Source organism: Megascapheus bottae, chromosome 14, assembly GCF_031878675.1.
Source record: "Megascapheus bottae isolate mThoBot1 chromosome 14, mThoBot2.hap1, whole genome shotgun sequence".
In the NCBI taxonomy this organism is placed as follows: domain Eukaryota; kingdom Metazoa; phylum Chordata; class Mammalia; order Rodentia; family Geomyidae; genus Megascapheus; species Megascapheus bottae.
The window spans coordinates 52635629-52659883 of record NC_143522.1 but is presented as its reverse complement, the minus strand read 5'-3'; the positions used below and the strand labels follow the sequence as shown (position 1 = coordinate 52659883).

Genomic DNA, 24255 nt, shown 5'->3' with positions numbered 1-24255 from the left:
CACCCGGAGGAGAAAAGAAGGATTCTGTGTGCATTTCACAAGGAAAAATGCTTCTTATCTTGTTTTTCATCATTCTGCTGAAATTCCTAAGAAGCTCCTTTTCCAGGGCTTCAACATTTTCTCCTCCTTCAATGAGTGTTTGGAAAGGGAAACAGTTCATGGGTTTCTTCTAACCCTGAGATGCCCTGTTGTTCCTTTATAGAAGCTTCCAGCTGCCTGCAGCTAGATGCTGCCTGTTGTTTTGCAAGTCTCCCCACAAATTAATCCCAGGACATGAGAGAACTCAGTAGTCTTTCCTAGCATCTAAGTCCCTTAATCTCAGTTGATCTTCCCTTGAGCCTTCATATTCTCTAGCCTCAAATTTCTCAACCCCAAATATTAAAGATATTACCTCAGATACCTGGGCAATGCTGCCTCTTTGCCCTTTCCAAAGTTTCCAAAGAGTGTTCTGGGTATCTTGTATATAGTACAATTGGCAAAAAAAAAAAAAACCCAGACTGACCTAGATCTGATTCTCATATACCCAATACCTCTTTCCCCCCTCTCAGTGTGTATGTGGGTCATGGAGCTTGGACTCACTCAGGTCATGGTCCCTGTCCCTGATTTTTGGTAAAGCAATAGCACCATTTCTGGGTTTTGTTGTGTAGGTGGTTAGTTAGAGTCTCACAGCATTATTCTGCCTGGGCTGGCTTTAAACCACTATCCTCAGATCTCAGCTTCCTGAGTAGCTAGGATTACAGGAGTGAGCCACCAGTACCCAGCTTTAGAAATCTTTTGAGTTTTACTCAATGGACAATAGGTGTGTGGCATACTCTCATGGTTATAGCTACTAAGGAAGGAGAGGTAGGAGAATCTTGAGGCTGGCCCAGGCCAAAAACCAAAGGAGAAGTGAAACAACAGGGAGGTTCTGCTTAGAAGCACAAAACCCTGAGTTCAACCCCGGGTACCAGGGTTGTAGTGAAGGTCAATTTTACTATATGTCTCTTTTTTGAGGTTGTTCCTTGAAACAGGATCTCACTATGGAGTCCAATCTGGTTTGAAACTCTAAATGGTGCCTAGCCTGCCTCTCTCTCTCTCTCTTTCCCCCTCTCACTTTTCCTCCCTTCTCCCTCTCCCTCTTTCCATCCCCCATACACATACATACATACTTTGTTATGATACATTAAGATTAAAATTCAGGCTATAGAAGATGAACCATCAATCCTTAAAATTCCTTTTAAGATTAGAATGGACCAAAGTTGTTTAGAAGTAGGATGGATAGATGAAAAGACAGGGAAAATACCTATCTTTTTAGTCATTATTAAGTATAAAACCAGGAGATAAACTTCAGGCAGATAATCTCCTTTTAATTTTAAATTACAAAATTAGATGCCGGGTGGGATGGCTCATGCCTATAATCCTAGCTACTCAGGAGGCTGAGATCTGAGGATCAAGGTTCAAAGCCAGCGTGGGCACAATAGGACCTGAGACTCTTATCTCCAATTAACCACCAGAAAACTGGAAGTGGTGCTGTGGCTCAAGGAGTAGGGAGGTAGCCTTGAGCTGAAGAGCTCAGGGACAGCACCCAGGCCCAGAGTTTAAGTCCCATGATGGCAAAAAGAAAAAAAAAAAAATTACAAGATTAGGAAATATGGGAGGAACAATCTAACTCTGTTTTACCCTTTAAAATTGTAAAAATCTAGAAATTCCTTGAATGGATAAAGACCTAAAGAATGAAAGAATACATCTGGCTGATAAGAATCTTGAGAGGCCAGGAGTTTGGCCTAGTGGTAGAGTACTTGCCTAGCATGAACAAAGACCCAGGTTTGATTCCTTGGTACCACATACATAGAAAAGCCAGAACTGGTGCTGTGGTTCATACTTAGGTGCATTTTTGGTGTGCTTGGCTATCTTAGCTACCTGAAACCGTGGTCCTGAGAATTAGGACTGGCTAGTCTACAGGTATTCTCTCAGCTCAAAAGGTAGTTCATGCTTTAATCCTAGCTACTCAGAAGGCTGAGATCTGAGGATCTTGATTCTAAGCCAGACTGGGCTGGAAAGTCTGAGTGACTCTTATCTCCAATTAACCACCAAAAGCTAGAAATAGAGCTGTGGTAGAGTGCTATCCTTGATCAAAAGAGCTAAGGGACAATGCCCAACCCCTAAATTCAAGCTCCAGGACTGCAATCCTCCCCCAACCCCCCCCCCCAAAAAAAAAGTATAAAAACTACAGATAAGTACTGCCATTTTGAGCCAGGAGTATGGCCTAGTGATAGAGTGGCCAGCATACATGAAGCCCTGGGTTCAGTTCCTTGGTACTACATACACAGAAAAGGCCAGGAGTGCTGTGGCTCAAGTAGTAGAGCACTAGCCTTGAGAAAGCTCAAATACAGTGCTCAGGCCAAGTTCAAGCCTCAGGACTGACCGACCCTCCCCCCCCCCCAAAAAAAAGCAATTTTGAGTTCATAACTTCTATTTTCTGCATGGGGCACAGGAAATGTTTTTCTCTCTTCTCTACTCCCTACTTAACCTTTTTTATACTAAAATAAATCCTTGGAAAAAAAGAAACAAAGTAGAAAATCTATTTGTCAGTCATCATATTAAGTTGATTGAGTCTTGTGATATTAAGAATTTAGGATTAATTAAAGACTTTATCAAGACAGAATGGAAGAAATAAAGATTTATTAAAACACCAGTACAAGAGATAGCACGATGCTATTGCTCCTGCTGTTTTGGCTAAGCTCCTGCTCTCCTATGGGGTTAGGGGCATACTTTTATAGGGTCAGTGGGGATTTGATTGATGGCCTTTTTGGATCCTACTAACTGGCTGTCTGTTTCTGAGACCATGGTTCAGATTTTATTTGTGCAGAAATGCCTTAAGCACTCAGTTTTCATATCTGCATTCCATCTGGCCCATTTTAGGGGCTTACCTCATTTCCTCATTCCACCTGGCCTGTAGTGAAGAGGTTGATGACAATACACTGTGACAAGAAAAAAAAGTGTACAGCAGGCAGAAGAGTGTTTTGAAGTTGAGACGGGGTAAAAAGGAAGGCTCCAGATGGACATAAAGTTGAGAATAGCACGTGGATATAGTGGATCAATCCTATAATCCTAGTTATTAGGGAGCAGAGACTGAGAGGATTGAGGTGTGAGGCCTGCCTGAGCATGAATTTGAGACCACTATCCTAACACAGAAATCAAATTCGGCTTGGTACTGATAAATCACCCCTGTCATTCTAGCTACTCAGGAGGCTGAGATCTGAGGATCATAGTTTGAAGCCAGCTTGGGCAGAAAAAGTCCATAAGATGGTTACCTGCAGTTAACCAGAAAACCTGGAAGTTGAGCTATGGCTCAAGTAGTTGTATGCTAGCCTTGAGCACAGTTCCCAGGCCCAGAGTTCAAACCCCAGGACCAACAGGAAAAAAAAGAGTTAACTATGGCACCAGCCTGTTATTCTAGCTACATGTATAAGTAGGCAGATCATGCTCCAGCCAGGTCTGAGCATACACTTGAGACCCTGTTCAAAAAAAAATAACAGGGGTCAGGAGTGTGGCCTAGTGGTAGAGTGTTTGCCTAGCATGCATGAAGCCCTGGATTCGATTCCTTGGTACCACATACACAGAACAAAACAGAAGTGGTACTATGACTCAAGTGGTAGAAGGCTTGCTTGCCTTGAGCAAAAAGAAGCTCAGGGACAGCATCCAGGCCCTGAGTTCAAGCCTCAGGACTAGCAAAACAAATAACAAAGATCTATTATAAAGGGTAAGGTTGTGGCTCAAGAGGTAGAACACCTGTCAAGTGAGTGTAAAGCCCTGAATTCAAATGCAGTACCACCAAAAACCGTAACGACAGAGAACAACTAGGAAGAAGAAAGGGTTTGAGCATGATTTGGGATCAAAAGAAAAGTAACTTCTTGGGGAAAAGTAACCACTTTTTTTGTGTGTGATCGGAGCCTCCAAGAGGGATCGGAAATGAAATAACCAGGTGAGTAAGAGCCAAATCTTTGTGTGTATGCGTGTGCGCGCGCACACACGCACGCACTGGTAATGGGGCTTGAACTCAGAGCCTCATGCTTTTACTTGGCATTTTTGCTCACAATAAGCAATCTACCACTTGAGCAGTCTGATCTCAAAGGATACTGCCATACCCAACTTGCTGGTTGAGATAGAGGTCTTTTTGCCTGGGTTGGCCTCAAACCACCATTCTCCCAAACGAATTGCTGGGATGATAGCTGTAGGCTATCATGCCTGACAGGCTTCTCTCTGAATAACTATTTGTTGAGTGTAACTGCTTGTCCTCTTACAGGTACAGCGGGAGATACAGAATCAATCATTAGCCAGTATTTCAGTACTGGTTTTTCTGCAGGCACTGTGCCAGGCATCGTTTGTGTACTAAGAAACTAACCAAATATACAGAGAATTTCACTTCAAAGTAGTAAGTTCCCCAATAGGACAAGTAGGGAATTAGCCCTAAGAGAAAGAAAGGCATAGAAGTGGCTTAAAGAATATCTTGGACCATGTGGAAAGAGACAATCCAATATCTACAAGAGGGTAGAATGTTCTCACAGGAGGTTATTTAACAAGTGGTAAAATCTGGGAACATGGTCCTTTGTGTCACCACAGCATAGAGGAGGAAGAAGGAAGTGTAGCAGAAGTGGGGACCCCCATTATAAAGGGATATAGGCCCACGCTAAAGAGATTGGCTTTACCTCAAGGGCAATGGGAAGACATTGAAGGTTCAATTGGGGCAGTGAAATTATATCAGGATTTTATTTTAGAAGAATCTTGCTATGACAGTAAAGGTGAAAGAGCAAAGGATAGATTGTCCAGGGGAGAAAGATCAGAGATAAGAAACAGATTATAGTGTAGTTATAGAATCAGATTAGAAATGACAATTCTAGGGCCAGGAGTTTGGCCTAGTGGTAGAGTGCTTGCCTAGCATGCATGAAGACCTGGGTTCGATTCCTCCGTACCCCACATACATAGCAAAAAGCCGGAAGTGGTGCTAAAGCTCAAGTGGTAGAGTGCTAGCCTTGAGAAAGTCCAAGGACAGTGCTCATGCTCTGAGCCCAAGCCCAGGACTGGCAAAAAAAAAAAAAAGAAGAATTACCTGACCCCTGTATATAATATATTTATAATAATAAAATTATATTTTAGAAATGACAATTCTACAATTTGGGGCTTGGGACACAGGAGAAAAGAGAAATGAATATATTTGATATTAGGTTATAACATTGGCAAGATTTGGTAATTAAGGGTGATGGAGTTGGGGGTGGCACATTTTGTTGGGGGAACATGAAGTAAATTGAGGACAATGCTTGATTGTATTTGAAGGCCTTCTCATTGGCACAATTTACACTGGTTAAATTGGCCCTCTGTTTTTGCTAGGTAGCCAGTACTCAAAATCTGTTTCTGAGATGTCATCTCTTATACCTCTGAACTCCATATCTGCTGTAGTAAACACCTGTTCATTCACTGTCAGGCCTATACAGTGTTCCTTGTTCCAATAGTGCCTGGAACAAAGATACAGTTAAAAGTCATAGAGCCTCAGTCTTGCGCTCCATTAAAGAAAGAACATTGGTACAGTGACTTATAGTTTATATATCATAGTTACAATTACATATATCAAAGAATTCAGCAGTCTTACAGAGGCTTCTTCCCCCACTAGGGAAGGAGATATTAGATATGCCTATCGACTTAAGTCTTGTCTGTTCAGTCTCTTGGTCTCTACAGACTACCTAAGAAATCACAGTCTTTCCAATTTCAATATGCTTCCATTCCTAATCCAGATCACCACTTCTTTCCTGGTTTTGCATCATGTCTTTTCTAATCTCCATTGTTTACCCTTGGATTGGGATTTTGCTATTCAAAGTATACCAATTGAGATCACACTTAGGAAACTGAGGCATAAGGGGCTTTGTTTCTCCACTTCCTGTGTGGGAGATGATAAGAGGACTGATGAGCTTGGAAATTGCCAGTTTTCCTGGAGTTGAGTTTCCACTGGGTGTGGTACCAACTTGCTTGCTTTCTCATGCCAACTTGAATTCTCTTCCATCCTTTTCTTGTGGACTCTCAAAATCACTTTGTTTTCCCCAGGGGAATTCATGCCCAGGGGTTAGAAACTCACCCATTAATCATCTAATCATCTAGTGAACCTTTTTTTGATGATTGTTCTAGAGCTTTGAACTCAGGGCCTGGTCATTCTCCCTTAGCTTTTTCCACTCAAGACTGATGCTATATCATTTGAGCTACAACTGCACTTCTGGGTTTTTGGTGGCTAACTGACTCTTGTCTCACCGGCCTTCTTGTTCAGGGAGGCTTTGAATAGTGATCCTCAAATCTCAGCCTCCTGTGTAGCTAGAATGAGCTAGCCTCCAGTACCTGGCTTGTCAAGTAAAATTTTAAAAGCTAATATGAGCAGTCCAAGATCTTATCATTTACCCAGGAATATAAAATCACAAGACTTAAGGGATTCCGAGAGTATGGCCTCCTGGGACTGGAGATTTAAGGAGAAGGGACAAAATGTCAGAGATTAGCAAGTTTGAATGCTAGCTGCCCTCACAGTTGGAATATAACTGAATCATTTGAGGACTACAGACTTTGGTTAACAGACACAATGAGCCTTCTTGTTTTTGTTTTGTTGTTGTTTGTTTTTGTTTTGTTATGTTTGGGGTTTTTATTTCTTTGGTTTTTGGTACTAGTACTAGGATTTGAATTCAAAGCCTGGATGCTGCTCCTTAAGCTGTTTTCACTCAAGGCTGACATTACCATTTCAGCCACTACTCCACTCCCAGCTTTATGGTAGTTAACTGGAGATAAGGGTCTCTCAGCCTTTTCTGCTTTGGCTGTCTTCAAACCAAGATCCCCACATCTCAGCCCCTTGAGTGGCTAAGATTAGAGGCAGGAGCCAGCAGCCCTTGGCTTCCATGAGCCTATATGTGGACCCATGAGCTTTTTTAGGAGCCACATCCTCTCCTCCAAGCCTGAATGTGAGGGATTGTCTAGCAAACCCTGCCAAGCAGTGCAGACCCAACAAAACAACCCCATCCACTATATTCCATGCCTGAAGGTCATCAGCCTGGAGAACTGGAAAATGAGGTAATAAAATTTTCACACATAGGCTGGCAAAGGAATGAGATGAATTCAAATGAGTCCTGCCTGCCAGCCCTACCCCAGGTAGAAGGACATGTCACACCTGCTTTTCTGAGTGTCTTCCCTTTTCCTATGCCCCTCCACCCCACTCAGCTTAGAAGCCATGAAAGCCAGTGTTGAAGAAAGAACTACTCAGCTCTTGGAAAATGCTGAGCTGGGTGGTTGGGCTACTTGGCTGAAGTAAATACGGGATGGTGAGTCAGCAGAAAGTCCAGGTCCAGCAGCTGACACTGGAGGGAACAGGATAAGAAAGAAGGGGAAGGGGGGGTGGGGCAGTGTGGGAGAGCATAGCATAATCCAAGGAAAGCTGTGCTACATTTACCTGGTCCTGGGGCTTGAACTCTGAGCCTGGGCACTGTCCCTGAGCTCTGCTTGCTCAAGACTAGCACTCTACCACTTGAGCCACAGCTCCACTTCTGGCTTTTTCTGTGATTTATTAGAGATAATTCTTGTGGCCTTTTCTGCCTAGGTTGGCTTCAAACCTTGATCCCATGATCCTCAGATCTCAGCCTCATGAGTAGCTAGGATTACAGGTTTGAGCCACAAGCGCCCAGCTGGAACACTTTTTTGTGTCTTGGGACTTGAACTCCTGTTGTCCCTGAGCTCTTCAGTTCAAAGCTACAGCCCTACCCCTTGAGCCACTTCCTGTTTTCTGGTGGTTAATTGGAGACTAGAGTCTCATGGACTTTAGTACCTGGGTTGGCTTTGAACTCAGTCTTCAGATCTTAGCCTTCTAAGTAGCTAGGATTACAGGCGTGAATGAATGGCCATGCCGCCAGCGTGGAACACTTCTTTTAAAAAGGAATTCTTTTTTTTTTTGGTTGGTCTTGGGGCTTGAACTCTGGGCCTGGGCTCTGTCCCTGAGCTCTTCAATTCAAGGCTACTGCCAGACCCCTTGAGCCACACCATTACTTCCAGTTTGCTAGTGACTAATTGGTGATAAGAGGCTCAGGTCCTTTTGTGTCCAGGCTGGCTTTCAACCTTGATCCTTAGATCTCAGCCTACACCGCACCGGGCTTAAAAAGGAATTCTAAACGCTGTGTGCTACTGGCTCATAACCTGTAATCATAGCTACTCAGGAGGCTCACATCTGAGCATTGTGGTTCAAAGCCAGCCTGGCAAGAGAGGCCACTCATATTTCCAATTAACCACCAAAAGGCCAGAAGTAGAGCTGTGGCTCAAGTAGTAGAGTGCCAGCCTTAAGCAAAAAAAAAAAAAAAAAAAGCTAAAGAAGAGCATGCAAGGCCCTGAGTTCAAGCCCAGTACCAAAAAAAAAAAAAAGGTTCTGAGATTTAAGATGAAAAGAGGAAGGACAGGGATAGCGGATGAGGGAGAATGATGGAAAGGTAATGAGTTCAATCAAGGTGCACTGCGTGCATATATGGATCTATCAAATCGCCTTGTATAACTAATTGATGCAAATTAAGAAGGTCAGAAAGAAAGAATAAAACAAAGGTGGGGGAAAATGTTACTCTACTGTGTTGGCAAGATCTATTTGAAAGCTGGCTGGATACCAGTAACACATGCCAGCCATCCTAACTCCTCAGGAGGCTAAAACCTGAAGGATCAAGCTTTAAGTCAGCCTGGACAGATACCATCTGTGTATCCTAAGAGACTCCATCTCCACAGGAACCAGCCAAACACAAGATGGGAGATGTAGTTCAAATGGTAGAGAGCACAGCCCAGCAAGAAGGAGGCCTGAGTTCAAACCCCAATACCAAAAACAACACACCCCCACCCCCCCAAAAAAAGCTCACCTAGAAGTACACGGGATCAAAGTGTAATTTATGACGAAAGGCTGCTTTGATTTTATTTTTGGTTGCAGTTGCTTTGCTTTAATGTTTTTGTCTTTCACCAGTCAAGTTATTTACATGTATGACTGCACCAGTCCAGTTATATCACATGTACAATAATACAGACCTTTGATCTCCATAGACAGGGTCTGGAGAACTTTAAAACATGGTTCCTCATCCCATAGGAAGGCTTCTATGTAAGAAACTGGCTCCCTATCTCCCCCACTCATATCCCAGGACTCTCTGAGGTCTTTGAGAAGGAAAAGATGGCTCCGTCTCCCCTGCAACTTGCTTGGGCAAGAACTGGAATCTTATCGGGTGTTTGTTGCAGGGTGCAGTGTTTTCTCTGCCTATCAGTGCCTTTTGGCCGCCCACACCAGAAACGATCTGGAAACGGACAGACAGGCCGGGTAGTTCCACAATTAGAAACCCGTGCCTGCTTCCTCCACTGAGTGGAGGCAGCCAAGGGGTGTGTGTGTGTGTGTGTGTGTGTGTGTGTGTGTGTGTGTGTGTAGCCAATCACAGAGCAGAGCGTGGGCACAACCCCCTCCGTGGCTGAGTGGCTCTCCCAGCTCCTGCCTGGCACCCTGCGGGCTTTGCTGAAGGGCAGCCTTCTGCTGCTGCAGTTCCAGGGTCAGGGAGCCAGTGGGTGATGCCATCGTGGGGCAGAAAGCAGAGAAGTGCATGCCCCTGAAAAAGGTGAGACTTTGAAACTCTCCCTTCAGCCAGATTCACCAGATGAAATGTATGGCTAGTTCAGAGGGCTAAGGGCACTCCATCCAGAATAGGTGGAAATTGTGGAGAAGGAACAGGGCATTCTGCTTCCTACCAAGGGGCGTCACTCCTTCCTTTTTTCACTAGCTGTTTAAAGCTTTGCATCTTCTTCTTCTTCTTTTTTTAATTCCCCCAGCATTCTCTTAATGCCTGTCTTCTCAGTTTTGCCTCTCTCGTGCTTTTTCTTTATCGTTTGTATTACTCTCCCTTTCTGTCTTTCCTCTTCTACCCTGCTGATTCCTATGTCCTCTTGTCTTCATCATCTGTCTGTACAGACTTCTGCACTCCTTTTACACACTTTATACTGTCTAGGTTCATTTTCTCTGATCAGACCAGAAGGAGAGGCCAAGTTCTGACAATATAAAAGGAAAACAATGTTTTTCAAGGTTCCTCCAGTACATTCCTTAGATCCCAATCAGTGAGACTAAGAAAACCCAGGGGTAGCTGAGCACAGGTGGCTCATGCGTGTAATCCTAGGTTCCCATGAGGCTGAGCTCTGAGGATGGATGGGAGAAGTCAGCTCAGGCAGGGAGTCTTATGGCCAATTAACCAGTGAAAGGTGATAAATGGAGCTGTGGTTCAAGTGGTAGAGCACTAGCCTTGAGCACAGAGGCTCAGGAACAGTGCCCAGGCCCTGAGTTCAAGCCCCAGGACTGATTAAAAAAACAAATAACCCACAGAAAGAGAGAGAGAGAGAGAGAGAGAGAGAGAGAGAAAGAGGGAGAGAGAGAGAGAGAGAAAGAGAGAGAGAGAGAGAGAGAGAGAGATTGAGAGAACGCCAGCGAGAGCGCCAGCCAGGCTACAGTGGATTAGGTCTCTAATCCTAACTACTCTAGAGACTAAGATCTGAGAATTACCATTCAAAGCCAGCCCAGGCAAGCAAATTCATGAGACTCTTACCATTAATTAACTAAGTAAAAAAGCTTTGAGGAAAAAGCCCAAGGACAGTGTTTAGACCCTGAATTCAACCCCAGCACTGGCATCAAAAAAAAAAAAAAAAAAAAAAACCAGGAAGTAGGGGTGTGGCTCTAGTAGAAGAACACCAGCTTTGAGTGGAAAAAGCTAAGGGATAGCATAGCATTAAGTCTAAATCATCCTTTTCCCAGCCTTGGCCTCTAATTGTCAGCGCGATCCTGAGCAAATTACAGCCTCTTTTTGAGGATGTCATTTCCATGAACAATAAAAAACATAATCATCTAAGGTCACTGAAGGTTTTATAGCAAGACACAGGTTTTAAATATACAGAATATGCTCTTAGGATGAAATGGGCTGTTTCCCCATTTCACAGAGGGAAGGGAAGCTCACAGAAGTTAACCAGCTTGTCTGGGTTCCTCAAGAGTCAGTGACTAAGCTGGGAGAGACCGCATGGCCTCTGGGTACTAGTAGTTCTAAAGTCCTGTGACCCTCAGACATGCCAGGTCCCTCTGAGGGAGCCGTGTCTGCCTCCTCCCTCCAGGTTACTGATACCCCTACCTTGTAGCTCACTCCTTACCTAATAAGCTACTCTGAGCTCTGCTTGTTCTGCCCTCAGAAGATACCAGAAGCAGAGTCATAGGTCAACCCTGACTCTGCAATGTTGTGGGGATTTCAACCCAGCTCCACTGCCACTTAAAGGGACTTATAGCCCCTGTTTCTCCCCCCCTCGGCCCCCCACACACATACTTGCTTTCTCTCCCTCTCTCCCAGTACTAGGGCTTGAACTCAAGACCGGGGCATTTTCCCTTAGCTTTATTTGCACAAGGCTGTCTCTCTACCACTTGAACCACAGCTCAGCTTTTGGCTGCTCAGGATTCATTGGAGGTGAGAGTCTTATAGACTCTTCTGCCCAGGCAGACTTCAACTTAGGATCCTCAGACCTCAACCTCCTAAAATAGCTAGGATTATGGGGGTGAGCCAAGCTAAAACTTTTTAAATGAAAATTGTTTATGCTGGTGAGTCAATGATATTCTGTTTGAAAATGGCCTAGAGAGAATTTTAAATTGTTCTTAATCTATGTTATATATACATCGAGGTGAAAATTCTTCCCAAAATGCTTACAGTTTTACATACTGGGTTTTCGATGACTCAAAGACAAATCACAAAACAAGCTCTACCATTGTGGGTCTCATGTTATCAACAGCAATATGGTAAGCCATGTGACTACTCCATAACCTCCAACTTGAGGACTAAACTTATATATAATACTTCTAGGATTATCTCTTCCCTTTCCATTTAAAAAACATTTTTTGGGGTTTGTTTTAGGACTAGAGATAGAATCCAAGACCTTACACACACATGCTAAATACATTCGACCATTGAACTACAGCCCTCATCTGCCTGGTTGTTCTCTTTTTTTTTTTTTTTTTTTTTTTTGCCATTCCTGGGCTTGAGCTCAGGGCCTGAGCACTGTCCTTGGACTTTCTCAAGGCTAGAGCTCTACCACTCGAGCCTCAGCACCATTTCTGGCTTTTTTCTATGTATGTGGTACCAAGGAATCGAACCCGGGTCTTCGTGCATGCTAGGCAAGCACCTTAACCACTAGGCCAAACTCCCAGCCTTGCCTGGTTGTTCTTAACAAAGCCTTTCATCCCTGTAAATCCTAGCCTCTCAGAAGGCTAACCAGAAAAGCCCACGAGACTTCTATCTTCAATTAACTCGCAAAAAGTCAGAAGCGCAGCTGTGGCAGCTGTGGCTCAAGTGGTAGAGTACCAGCCTTAAGTAAAAAAGCTAAGAAAGAGAGAGGGAGGGGCCGGGAAAGTGAGGGCTTTGGCCTCAGCAGACAGTTTAGGAAGTCACAAGTCCTAAACTGAAGTGCTGGTGAGGACGTACCCCTCTGAAGACTAGGGAAAGTCGTTTCCTTGCTTTCTCCAACTGCAAGGGACTTCCTGCATTTTCTGGCTCATGCCCTGCGGGCCTTCTCCTCCCCCCCCCCTCCCGTGTCCTCGAAGCCAGCAACAGCATCTTCAAATCCCTTTCTCCCTCCTGGCCTCCAGCACCACTTTCTCCTCTGCCTTTATAACTGCTGTCTCTCCCCTTGTAAGGATTCTTATAATTATACTGGGCTCACTCAGATAATCCAAGATAAACTCCCTATCTTCAATTCCTTAATTGAATCACTTTTACCAAGTTCCTTTTACATATGCACAAATCCTGGGGATTGGAATCTATTGACAGTGGTTGAGATGTCCGCTCTTCTGCCATTGTCTGCTTTCATGGCTATGGGGAGGAAGTGAAGGAGGCTTCTGGATAGCCAAGGATCAAAGCCTGGGGATCAAGGTAGAGGCGGGGCTGAGGGCCCCTCTCTGCAGGGAGCAGGCCTGCTCCACCCCTCCACCATGGGCAAGTGCTAGTGCCAGGGTGGGGATGGGAACTCTGCATGTGTGCAGTCCCACAGCTTTCCCAGAGCCGGAAGGGCTGAGCCCCCTCTCTCTAACTTGGCACAGGAGAGCCACTGCTGTAGTCTGAGATTTTCGCCTCCTGCCTACCTCATTTTTTTTTCTCTTTCTCTTTTGTCAGTTGTAGATCTTGAACTCCGGGCCTAGGCATTATCCCTGAGCTCCTCACTCTCTACCACTTTGAGACACAGTGCCATTTCTGGTTTTCTGGTGGTTAATTGGAGCTAAGAGTCTCACGGACTTTCCTGCCCAAGTTGGCTTTGGACCTCAGATCTCAGTCCCCTGAGCAGCTAGGATTACAGGCATGAGCCACCCATACCCAGCTTGCCTCATTTTTTATGTGTCTCCTGACACCTTGATATTGAGTTCTTTATTCTGGGTAGGTTAAGCAAATAACCCTATCTTTTTTTTGGGGGGGGGAGCCTGAGAGGAGAACCGAGGCTTGAACTGAGGGCCTGGATGAGGTTGGCTGGGTAGTAGAAAGGCTGTGGCAGCAGCTTCCTGGGCACAGCAGGAGTGCTTGACAAGCGCCTTCATCCCTGACCTTTCCTCTCTGGATAGAGGCTCAGGTTTCAGCTGTCTCAAGGCACTGTCCTGCAATAGCAGGAGACTGAAAGTTCCCGCACGGCTTATTTCAGTCACGTGCTGCCATGGCCCAACTGTGGGGTGAAGAGTGAGACCTTCACCCTTCAGCCTTGTTCTGAGATGAAGGGGCACAGGCAGACTGCCTATCTCTACTTCATTCTCAGAATTCTCCTCTTGTTTCTGAAGGATCCCTGTGAAGGTGAAAGGTTAAATATTAGTCAAAGGCTAGGATCTTGTGAAGTTGAGGAGATAAAGTACAACAGAAGACCCTGAACTGTGCAAGATTTTGCTCTCAGTAGATCCTCAGAACATCTGTGTGTGTTCAAATTCACAATGTTGGCCAATCTAACTGGGATGAGATGGATCAGAGTTGTTTTGACTTGTATTTCCTCTATGGCCGAGGTGATGAGCATTTTCTCAGGTGTTTCTTTGCCATTCTTACTTTTTCCTCTGAGAAGTCTTTGTCCATTAGCTTTCGGGGTGGCGGGGTGGGGGTAGTTCTTGAGATTAGGCCTCTGGCTGATATGTAGCTGATAGAGATCTACTCTCAACCTGTTGGCTGTCTTTCTAGTTTAGTAGCTAGGTGCTTTGCTGTGCAGAAACTTTAGTTCCATATAGATCCATTTGTCAAGTTTCTCTCCTATTCGCTGGGCCCCAGGGACTCTTGTCAAAAAGTTTCTGCCTATGGGGGGCCAGGAGTTTGGCCTAGTGGTAGAGTGCTTGCCTAGCATGCACGAAGACCCAAGTTCAATTCCTCAGTACCACATACATAGAAAAAAGCTGGAAGTGGTGCTGAGGCTCAAGTGGTAGAGCTCTAGCCTTGAGAAAGTCGAAGGACAGTGCTCAGACCCTGAGTTCAAACTCAGGACTGGCAAAAAAAAAAAAAAAAAGTTTCTGCCTATGAGTCCTCATGTTTCTCCTGCTCCCTCTTACAGTAATTTCAAAGTTTCAGGTCTTTGATCCAGTTTGACTTGATATTAGTGCATGATGACAAACAGGGATACACTTTTAGTTTTCTGCAAATGGATGCCCAGTTTTCCCAGCACCAGTTATTGAAAAGAGGAGGGGAGGAGAGGAAGGAAGGAAGGAAGGAAGGAAGGAAGGAAGGAAGGAAGGAAGGAAGGAAGGAAGGAAGGCAGGCCAGAGAAAGAACTTCCCAGTCATCTGTCTCATCTAGTCTCCCTGCCCTGCCCCCTGGCTTCTCCTCTGGGTGGAAGGTAATTTTCTCTTCTGAATCAGAATCCAGTCTCTTCTGTAATCCTCATCCACACCCATGCCACATGAGTTTTGTTTTCTAATGTCCCTTTCCTTCACAAAGCAATTTTTATTCTTGAATCATGACTGCTTATATCTGCCTGGATTCCCAGGTACAGGGGCCAGCCTTGTGCTTGGCAGGTTTTCAGGGCTCTGGGGAGAAGCTGAAATCACACCCCAGTTGTTTAGAGTGACTTGAGTTGGATTGTCACCAGGCACATGATCCTGAAATCTGACTGAATTGAGTAAGATAATCAAGTGTGTATTTGTCAGGATGTCTCTGTCCATCTGGAACATTCTAGTATTTACAAAATGTTCTCGCTGTTCAGGCACTTAAAAACCTTTCCTCAGACCACATGTTTTGATTCTCCTTGTATGATACCGTCTTGGATAGCAGCTCCTCCACAGAGTCAGGAGTTTCTTCCCTTAAACTCCAGCTTCCTGTTGCTCATTTGGCTTCATGAGAGGAACTGGGGGTGTGTCTCATTAAATACACTGTGGCATGTGTAAAGGGAGGTGACATTGGAGGACTGATGAGTAGACTGTGACATGTTTGTTCTGTATTAAATATTTGTTGAGCACCTACTTACTTGCAGGCATCAATGATATGGGGATTCAAAACATGAAAAAGTTACAGCTTTGTCCTCTTCCTCTACCAGGAAAGAGAAGGAAGAAATAGATCACTTTAGTATGAAGAAGTGAGTACCACAATTAGATATAAACAAAGTAGTGCCAGGAGCTGGAAGGGGGTAATCCTAGCTACTCAGGAGGCTGATCTGAGGACTCTGATTCGAAGCCAACCAGAGCAGACAAATGCAAGATACTCATCACCATTAACCAGCAAAAAGCCAAAAGCAGAGATGTTGCTCAAGTGGTAGAGTGCCTTCCTTGAGCAAAAAAAAAAAAAGCCGAAGGAGAGTACTGAAGCCCAGAGCTCAAACCCCAGTATAGCCATAGCCCCCTCCCCCTTACCCCCCCCCCGCCTCTAGTGCGTGTGCACGCCTGGTCTAAGATTGTTGGAGCAAAGAAGGACAAATTTTGTGCCTTATGGATAAAATGTGACTTACACAGCTTGGCACTCTACCACCTTAGCAACATTTCTTTTCTTTTGCCAGTTCTGGGGCTTGAACTCAGGGCCTAGGCACTGTCCTTAAACACTTTTTGCTCAAGGATAGCACTCTGCCACTTAAGCCACAGCTCCATTTTCAGCTTTTTCTGTGTATGTGGTTCTGAGGAATCAAACCCAGGGCTTCATGAATGCTAGGCGAGCAAGCTACCACTAGGCCATGTTCTCGGCCCCTTAACAACATTTCTCTGTCCAGCTTTTTGCTGGTTAATTGGATATGAGTCTCTTGGATTTGGACTGGCTTTGAACTTCAATCCTTAGATCTCAGCCTCCTACGTAGTTAGGATTAAAAATACAAGCCACTGGTTTCTGACAGCAGGCTCCATTTTTAAGAATAAATATAGGGTGAGATAAGTCAGGACCAAAGGAACAAAAGCTACATGGTATCCTTAATATGTGGATATTAGATCAAACAGTACAAGAGAGATGACTCAATATTTGGGTAGCCAATATTATGGATATGGTCTTGGAGATATAAACATAACTACAAAGACATAAAAATCTATAATGGGCTACATACTCTATAGACATAATGTTTTATTACCTAGATTAATATGTATCTATGACATTCAAACCCTCAGTTTAATTTTAATTATGTTCTAAAACCTAAGTGCCAGTGATTGTCTATAGAGATTCCCTTCTTGAATACTTGTTTGTTAATCATGACATTTGAAATATGATATAAAATTCAATGTTAATAAATGTTAATAAAAAAAAGAAGAAGAAATATAGGGGTCAGGAGTTTGGCCTAGTGGTAGAGTGCTTGCCTAGCATGCACAAAGATCTAGGTTCGATTCCTCAGTACCACATACATAGAAAAAGCCAGAAGGGGAAGGGGAAGAGGAAGAGGAAATAAAATCACAGAGCTTGGTGGAACAGAGGAATCTAAAAAAGCAGGGAGTTAGTCAGGTAGAGATGGTTGTTTTAGGGAGGAAGATTACAGACAGATGCAATAGAGCACACTCCTTCCCTGCTGAAATCAAGCACAGATCAAATAAGGTTGTGAAATCCTTGGAGAACAAAAGCTTAGTTTAACTGCAAGGTGTTGCTAAACTTCATCAGTCATTCAGGATTGTGAGTCCTGGCAGAAGTCTGGTGCTTTTATGTTCCTGAGCACTAGGGGGTGTCCTGGAGGGTTTTCATTTTCTTCTTCCTTCGCCTCAAGCTCTTTAGAACCATCTGGAAACCGGGAACCACACTCCTCCACACAGAGCTTGGTGGGTGGCTTGAGGAGTGTAGAACAAAGCAGAGAGCCCCCCCCCCGTCCCCCCGCTAGTGCTCCCTATCACTTAGTCATTAGGGAAATACAGATCAAAACCACAGTAAAATAATATTCCTGCTTCCCATGAGACAGGCAGGCTTGCCCCTCCCCCACACTCCCTCTCCTGTCTCTCCCCCTCCTTCTCTCTCCCTCTCCCATCACACACACACACACACACACACACACACACACACACACACACACACACACGTTGATAAGGATACAGAACAACAAGAATTTGCATATATTATTGGTGGGAATACAATGTGATGTTGACTTTTTGGAAAACTGGCTGTGTGTGTGTGTCTGTGTCTGTGTCTGTCTGTCTGTCTGTCTGTCTGTCAGTCTGTCTGTGTCTTAGTATCAGGGCTCAAATTCAGGGCTTTGCACTCAGCTTTTTCTCTCACAGCTGTCTCAAGCTACCACATGAGCCATATCTCCAGTTCTGTCTTTTTGCTGGGTAACTAGAGATGAGTCTCTGATTTCTCTGCACAGGCTGTTTTGTTGTTGTTGTTGTTGTTGTTGTTTTTTGCTAGACCTGGAGCTTGAATTAGGGGCCTTTTCAAGGCTAGAACTGTATCACTTGAGCCACAGCACCACTTCCAGCTTTTCTATGTCTGTGGCATTGATGAATCGAACCCAGGTCTTTGCATGCTAGGCAAGCACTCTACCACTAGGCCAAACTCCTGGCACTCAATCAATTTTTAATGTTAATTTCGTTAAAGGCTCTTTGCCTCTGTGTGTGTGTGTACATGTGTGTGTACATGTGTGTGTACATGTGCGTGCACGCGTGCACCGGACCTTGAACCCACCCCGTGGGTGCTGAGTTTTTGTGTTCAGGGTTAGTGCTCTACCATTTTGAGCTATGGCTCCATTTCCAGCTTTTTAAAAGCAGTTAATTGAAGGTAAGAGTCTCACATGTTCCTGCATTGACTGGCTTTGAACTGTAATTCTCAGATCTCAGTCTCCTGAGCAACTAGGATTGAAGACTTGAGCCACCAAGCCTGGCTGGCTTTTTTTTTTTTTCTGCACAGGCTGGTTTTGAACCTCTATTCCCAGATCCCATCATTCTTCTGAGTAGCTTGGATTACAGGTGTGAGACACAGATGCCCAGCTACAGTTTTTTATTGTTGTTGTTCTGTTTTGGGTTTTTTTGTTTTTTGTTTTTTTGGACAGTCATAGGACTAGAACTCTGGGCCTTGGTGCTGTCCCTGAGCTCTTCAGCTTGAGGCTACCATTCTACCCTTTGAGCCACAGTGCCACTTCCTATTTCCTGGGGTCTAATTAGAGATAAAAGTCTCATGGACTTCAGATGTAAGTGACTGGGCTGGCTTTGAACCACGATCCTCAGATCCTTAGCCTCCTGAGTAGGTAGGATTACAGGTGTGAGCCACCATACTCAGCTTCCAACTACAGTTTGATAATCTTTTATACAATTAAATGTGTGTTTACCCTAAGACCCAATTTTTTAAATTTATTTATTTTTGTCGGTTGTGGGGCTTGAACTCTGGTCCTGAGTGCTATCCCTGAGCTCTTCAGCTCAAGGCTATCACTCTACCACTCCAGCCACAGGTCCACTTCTGGTTTTCTGATGGCTAATTGGAGATGAGAGTCTCACAGACAATTTTATGGCTGGGAGTTTGGCCTAGTGGTAGAGTGCCTGCCTAGCATGCACGAAGACCCAGGTTCCATTCCTCGGTACCACATACATAATAAAAAGCTGGAAGTGGTGCTGAGGCTCAAGTGGTAGAGCTCTAGCCTTGAGAAAGTCCAAGGACAGTGCTCAGGTCCTGAGCTCAAGCCCAGGACTGGCAAAAAAAAAAAAAATAGCAGTTTTATTTACATAGAATCCCCAAACTGGGAGCAAGTCCATCAAAGTGGGGGGGGGGGAAGGATATATCCATATAACGGAATAACCTTCAACAATTCAAAAGAACAAGCTGGGTGCCAGTGTCTCACACCTATCATCCTCACTACGCAGAAGGCTGTGATCTGAGGATCGTGATTCAAAACCATCCCTACTAGGAAACGCTGTGACTCTTATCTCTAGTTAACCACCAGGAAACGGGAAGTGGCTTTGTAGCTCAAAGTGGTAGAGCCTTAGCCTTGAGCTGAAGAGCTCAGGGACAGCATGCAAGCCCAAAGTTTAAGCTCCATGACCAACAAAAAATAAAAGGAACTACTACTATAAAGCAACATGAATAGACTTCAAAGCATTATGTTAGGTGAAAAAAAATACATATGAATGCTTACACATTCTATAGTTCTGTTTATGTGGTACTCTGGAATAGGCAAAACTACTGCTATAGAGACGGAAATCAAATGAGTGCTTGACAGAGATATTGGAAGAAGACTAATAACTACAAATAGACAACTTTACAAAGTGTTAGAAATGGTCTATATACTGAGTATGGTAATAATTAACAATGTAGATACATTTGTCAAATCTCATTAAACTAGAGTCTTTAAAAAGGTAAATTTTAACCAGGCCAGTGGCTCACATCTATAATCCTACTCAAGAGACCTGAGGGAATCACAGGTCAGAACCAGTGAGGGGAAGAAAAGTCTGAGGTACTCTATTTCTAAGATATCCAACTAGAGGTGGAGTATGGCTCAAGTGGTAGAGCACCAGCCATGAGCAAGGAAAGCCAAATGAGAGTGCAAGGTACTGAGTTCAAGCTCTGGTACTGACAAAATAACCAAGAAAAATCTAGGCTGGAAGTACTGCTTAAGTGGTAGAGTACCAGTTGAGCAGGTAGGTCTTGCAAGTACCAGCTCTTACTTCAAACTGTAGAACAACAAGAAATGAAATTTGAGCCACTTGTAGTGATTCATGTCTATCATCCCAGCTCTTGGGAAGCTGAGGCTAGAGGACCAGGAGTTTGAAGCTGAACAATGCTACATAGAAAAACTCTATTATCAACAACAACAGTAATAATAGTATTAGAGTTGTAGCTCAGTAATAGAGTGCTTGTATGGGCCCTGGGTTTTGTCCCCAGCATCACAATGTACACACATTCCCAGGCGCGCGCACACATGCGCGCACGCGCGCGCACACACACAGTGACTTTCACAGGACATAGATAATACCTTGATAAATGAAAAGAGTCTCTAGATATCACTTGCTTCAAAATCAGGCTCAGAAAAGTGATCTCATTCCATACTCAGGCCTAACTTCCCCGCTTGCTTTTGGCTTCTTGCCTTGGGTATGCTCTGACCAAGCTCTAATTTGGGCCATGTTAGCCTTATTTGTAACTGGTTAATGGAGCCAAAGTTTCTGGTCACTGGGGCTTAGCTTGTGAGGGGTTTAGCTGGCTTATCACAGTTCCAGTCTCAGGAGCACGAACGTTTATGCAGTTGGTGTAGTTTCTGACGACGTGTCTGGGCTTCTCTCATTCCAGTGCTTCTAACATGGGTCAACTGCTCCAGCGTACGGTGGGCCACTCGCGTTCAAGACATCTTTACAGCTGGAAAGCTCCTTGCCCTGGCCCTCATCATCATCATGGGAATTGTACAGATATGCAAAGGTGAGTGTCATGGGAGCAGCAGAGCCCATGAGATTCCTCCCTTCTGGATTCCAGAGGCTTCTGTTCTTTGCTTGCACCATAAAGAGAATAAAAGCCATTTTTTCCAAGGTTAGGAATTCTTTCACCACCACTACCCCGTCTTCGCAAAGATCTATCTCCCCAGGCTTGCACAGCTAGGTAAAAGATCCCTAGGTCTCTGTAATGCAGGTCTCTGTTCCGCATTTTCTTTTCTGCCCTGCCCGTAGCTTAAAATGGAGAACAAAGGAGAATTTTATGTTTCAGAATTACTCATAATCTCTACAAGAGAGAGCTCTACATTTCCGGGGCCCCTGCCAACATTCCCCATCGGATTTAGTCCTTTCTAAGCTGGGAGGCTTCTATTTGGTTTCCATGGTAGCAGTGGCACTGGGCTCTGTTCAGCGTCACTTTTTAAAATCAGATGACAAACAGGAAGACCTCTTGCCTACCCAGAAGCCCTGCTTCCAGTGGGGGGAACCTTCCTCCGGAAACCAAATATCTGTGACAGTGTATTCCTGATTATTTTAAGTGGATTATTTCTTTGTTGCTGGAAATCCCACCAGGGCTTTGGAGCCTGCTCGTGGCTAAGCAGGCTCTCTACCACTGAGCTATGTACACGCTGCCATCCAGCAATCTCTTTTGAGGACCAGAGTGTGTAAGACACTGGAAAGCACTGGGAAGGCAATTGAAAGGCTCTTTACTAAAAATACCATGAAAAGGGAGGCCAAACTGTACCTTATAAAGAGACAGGCTAGCTGGGCACTGGAGGGCTTGTGTCTGTAATCCTAGCTACTCAGGAGGCTAAGATCTGAGGATTTTGATTCTAACCCTATCCAGATTTGGTCTGGATTTTGACAAACAACCAAGCAACCCTCTGTAAAACTCTTGTTAACCAGCAAAAAGCCAGAAGTGGACGTATGACTCAAGTAGTAAGAAAAATAGCTGAGCAAGAGTGCAAAGCCCTGTGTTCAAACCCTAATACTGGCAAAAGAAAGAAAGAAAGAAAGAAAGAAAGAAAGAAAGAAAGAAAGAAAGAAAGAGAGAGAGAGAGAGAGAGAAAGAAAGGTGAAAATGAAAGGAGGGAGGGAGGAAGGAAGGAAAGAAGGAAGGACAAAAGGAAAGAAAGAATGAAGCAAAAGAATTAACAAATTCGAACTACAAAGAAATTCACATTTGTTCTTGATGCTTTCTTCATGAAAATGTACACAGATATCCGGGAAGGTGGTCAGGATACTTTCAATGGCTCCAATACTGTTTCCAGAGTCCAACAAGCCAGCCTCCTATTTTACCCTGGCCTTTCTCATCACATTAGCCTTGTTTTTGCTGCTGTTGCTGTTTGTTTTAAAAGGGCATTCAGAACCATGCTTTGAACCCAGGCTATATGAACTCAGGACTCTGAGGTACTAGGAAGTTGATGACCTGCATCTCCCTGCTTCTTTGAACTCCACTTCTGTGACACACTGGCTTCATTGCAGACCAAAGAGCTGGAATATGGTCCCAGGTGGAGGGAGTGGAGTTGGGAGACAGTGAGCCTGGATGAAGGGGGGTTTGGGGCGGGGGGCTGGACTTGTCTCTCTGAGCAGCCTCTTGTCCATTTGGTCCTTAGGTGAATTCTTCTGGCTGGAGCCAAAGAATGCATTTGAGAATTTCCAGGAACCTGACATTGGCCTTATCGCCTTGGCGTTCCTTCAGGGCTCCTTTGCCTATGGGGGGTGGAACTTTCTCAATTATGTGACGGAGGAACTCGTGGATCCCTATAAGTAAGTTGAACTAGCCAGCTTCTCCCTACCCCCTTGAGAGGCCCCACAGTAACTGCCACTGAGCCAAGGGAACAGGTGTGCACTGACCCGTCACCCACACCCATCCTGACCCTGCTCTGGTCTGCCCTAGAGAAACAGCTCATTTCCCAGGAACTGAAACCGTTCACCATCCTCCCTGTCCAGAACAGAGACAGAGCCTTGTACATGGCCCCAGGCAGGTTAAAAGATGCAAACTGTGTTGACCAAGAGTCAACTGCCTTAGAGAATGAACTGTGTCCCTTGAGGCTCTGGGCTACTTCCCTGTTACAGGACAGACTGGTCCTTGTGACTTGAGGCAGCAGGAAGAGTGTGTGGCAGAGATTTGGGTCAAGAAGCCAGTGGTCAGCACCTGCCATTTCATGTCTACATTTCCCTTGTCCCAACTGAGATAAAACCCACCTCTCAGGGAAGCCCAGAGAAGCTGCAGAGCCAGGCTCCTGCAGACTTCTAGGCAGAACAGGCATGCTGCCACAGGCTTCCCTCTCACCTCCTCTCCCTCTACAGGAACCTTCCCAGAGCCATCTTCATCTCCATCCCACTGGTCACATTTGTGTATGTCTTTGCCAATGTCGCGTATGTCACTGCAATGTCCCCCCAGGAGCTGCTGGCATCAAACGCAGTCGCTGTGGTAAGGAATTGAACTCAGGGTCTCAAACCCAGAACGCTGGCATTGACTCACCAGCTAGGCCTGAACCATGATCTCATGCAGTTGAAATCATCCCAAATCATCAGGATAGAATTCACAAACTGTTGGCTGGGTTTAGTCTAGAATAGCTACATGACAGAGCTAAGAACATTCCACAGAGAGTGTGTTGGTTTGTGAAGCTGAAATAGCTGATATCCAATCCTTTACAGAACAAATGTGCTCGCCCCTGAGCTCAGACACTTTCAAACTTTGAACTTGAGGATTGTGTAGAGAAGCAGTCATACATACCAGTGCATAAAGCAATCATTTATTTTTGGCTTTGGTTGTTCTTTTTGTTTGTTTTTGGTTTTTTGCCAGTCTTGGGGCTTGAACTTAAAGGCTTGGCACTATCCTTGGGCTTTCTCAAGGCTAGAGCTCTACCACTTGAGCCACAGCACCACTTCCAGCTTTTTCTATGTATGTGGTACTGAGGATCTGAACCCAGGCTTTATACATGTTAAGCAAACACCTGGCCCGCAAACATTCATTTCTCTGCCTCTGTTCCCTCCTCTGCGAATCATACGGGCAGATACCGTCCCTCATCAGGGAAAAGTGGGAGCTGATAAACAGTTCAGTCATTGAAGCGGTTCATGCTCTTTGGAAACTATACCATGAGATCCTTGACCCCTGAGAAAGAACTCGAAGCAATGTTGCTTCTGGCCTCAGGCTGGGCCACTCTCCACCCTGCCCATGTCATTCTGTGTCTCCTCTCAGGAGTCAAAATTGAAAGGGCCTGCTACCTACCTTGGCAGCCTGTTCCCATGACCAACCACCTCCCACACAGCAGGACATCTGCCCTAGACAGTCTCTCCCTGGCATGGGCAATAAACCTGAATCAGAACAATGAGAAGCCCAGTCCACAGCATTTTAATCTGTCAGCCAAAGTAATCTATACATTTAGAACCAAAATAATGGTTGATTCATTTTT

At 44.8% G+C, this 24255-nt stretch overlaps 1 protein-coding gene across 1 annotated transcript in view; it reads left to right on the top strand.

The window, feature by feature from the left end:
- Window positions 1-24255, top strand: part of Slc7a8 (solute carrier family 7 member 8) — a 64665-nt gene that overhangs the window by 29225 nt on the left and 11185 nt on the right. Inside the window, exons 4-6 of the mRNA XM_090345249.1 lie at window positions 20700-20825; window positions 22450-22603; window positions 23147-23270. Of these exons, the coding sequence (XP_090201375.1) occupies window positions 20700-20825; window positions 22450-22603; window positions 23147-23270 (404 nt within the window). The remainder of the gene's footprint in view (window positions 1-20699; window positions 20826-22449; window positions 22604-23146; window positions 23271-24255) is intronic.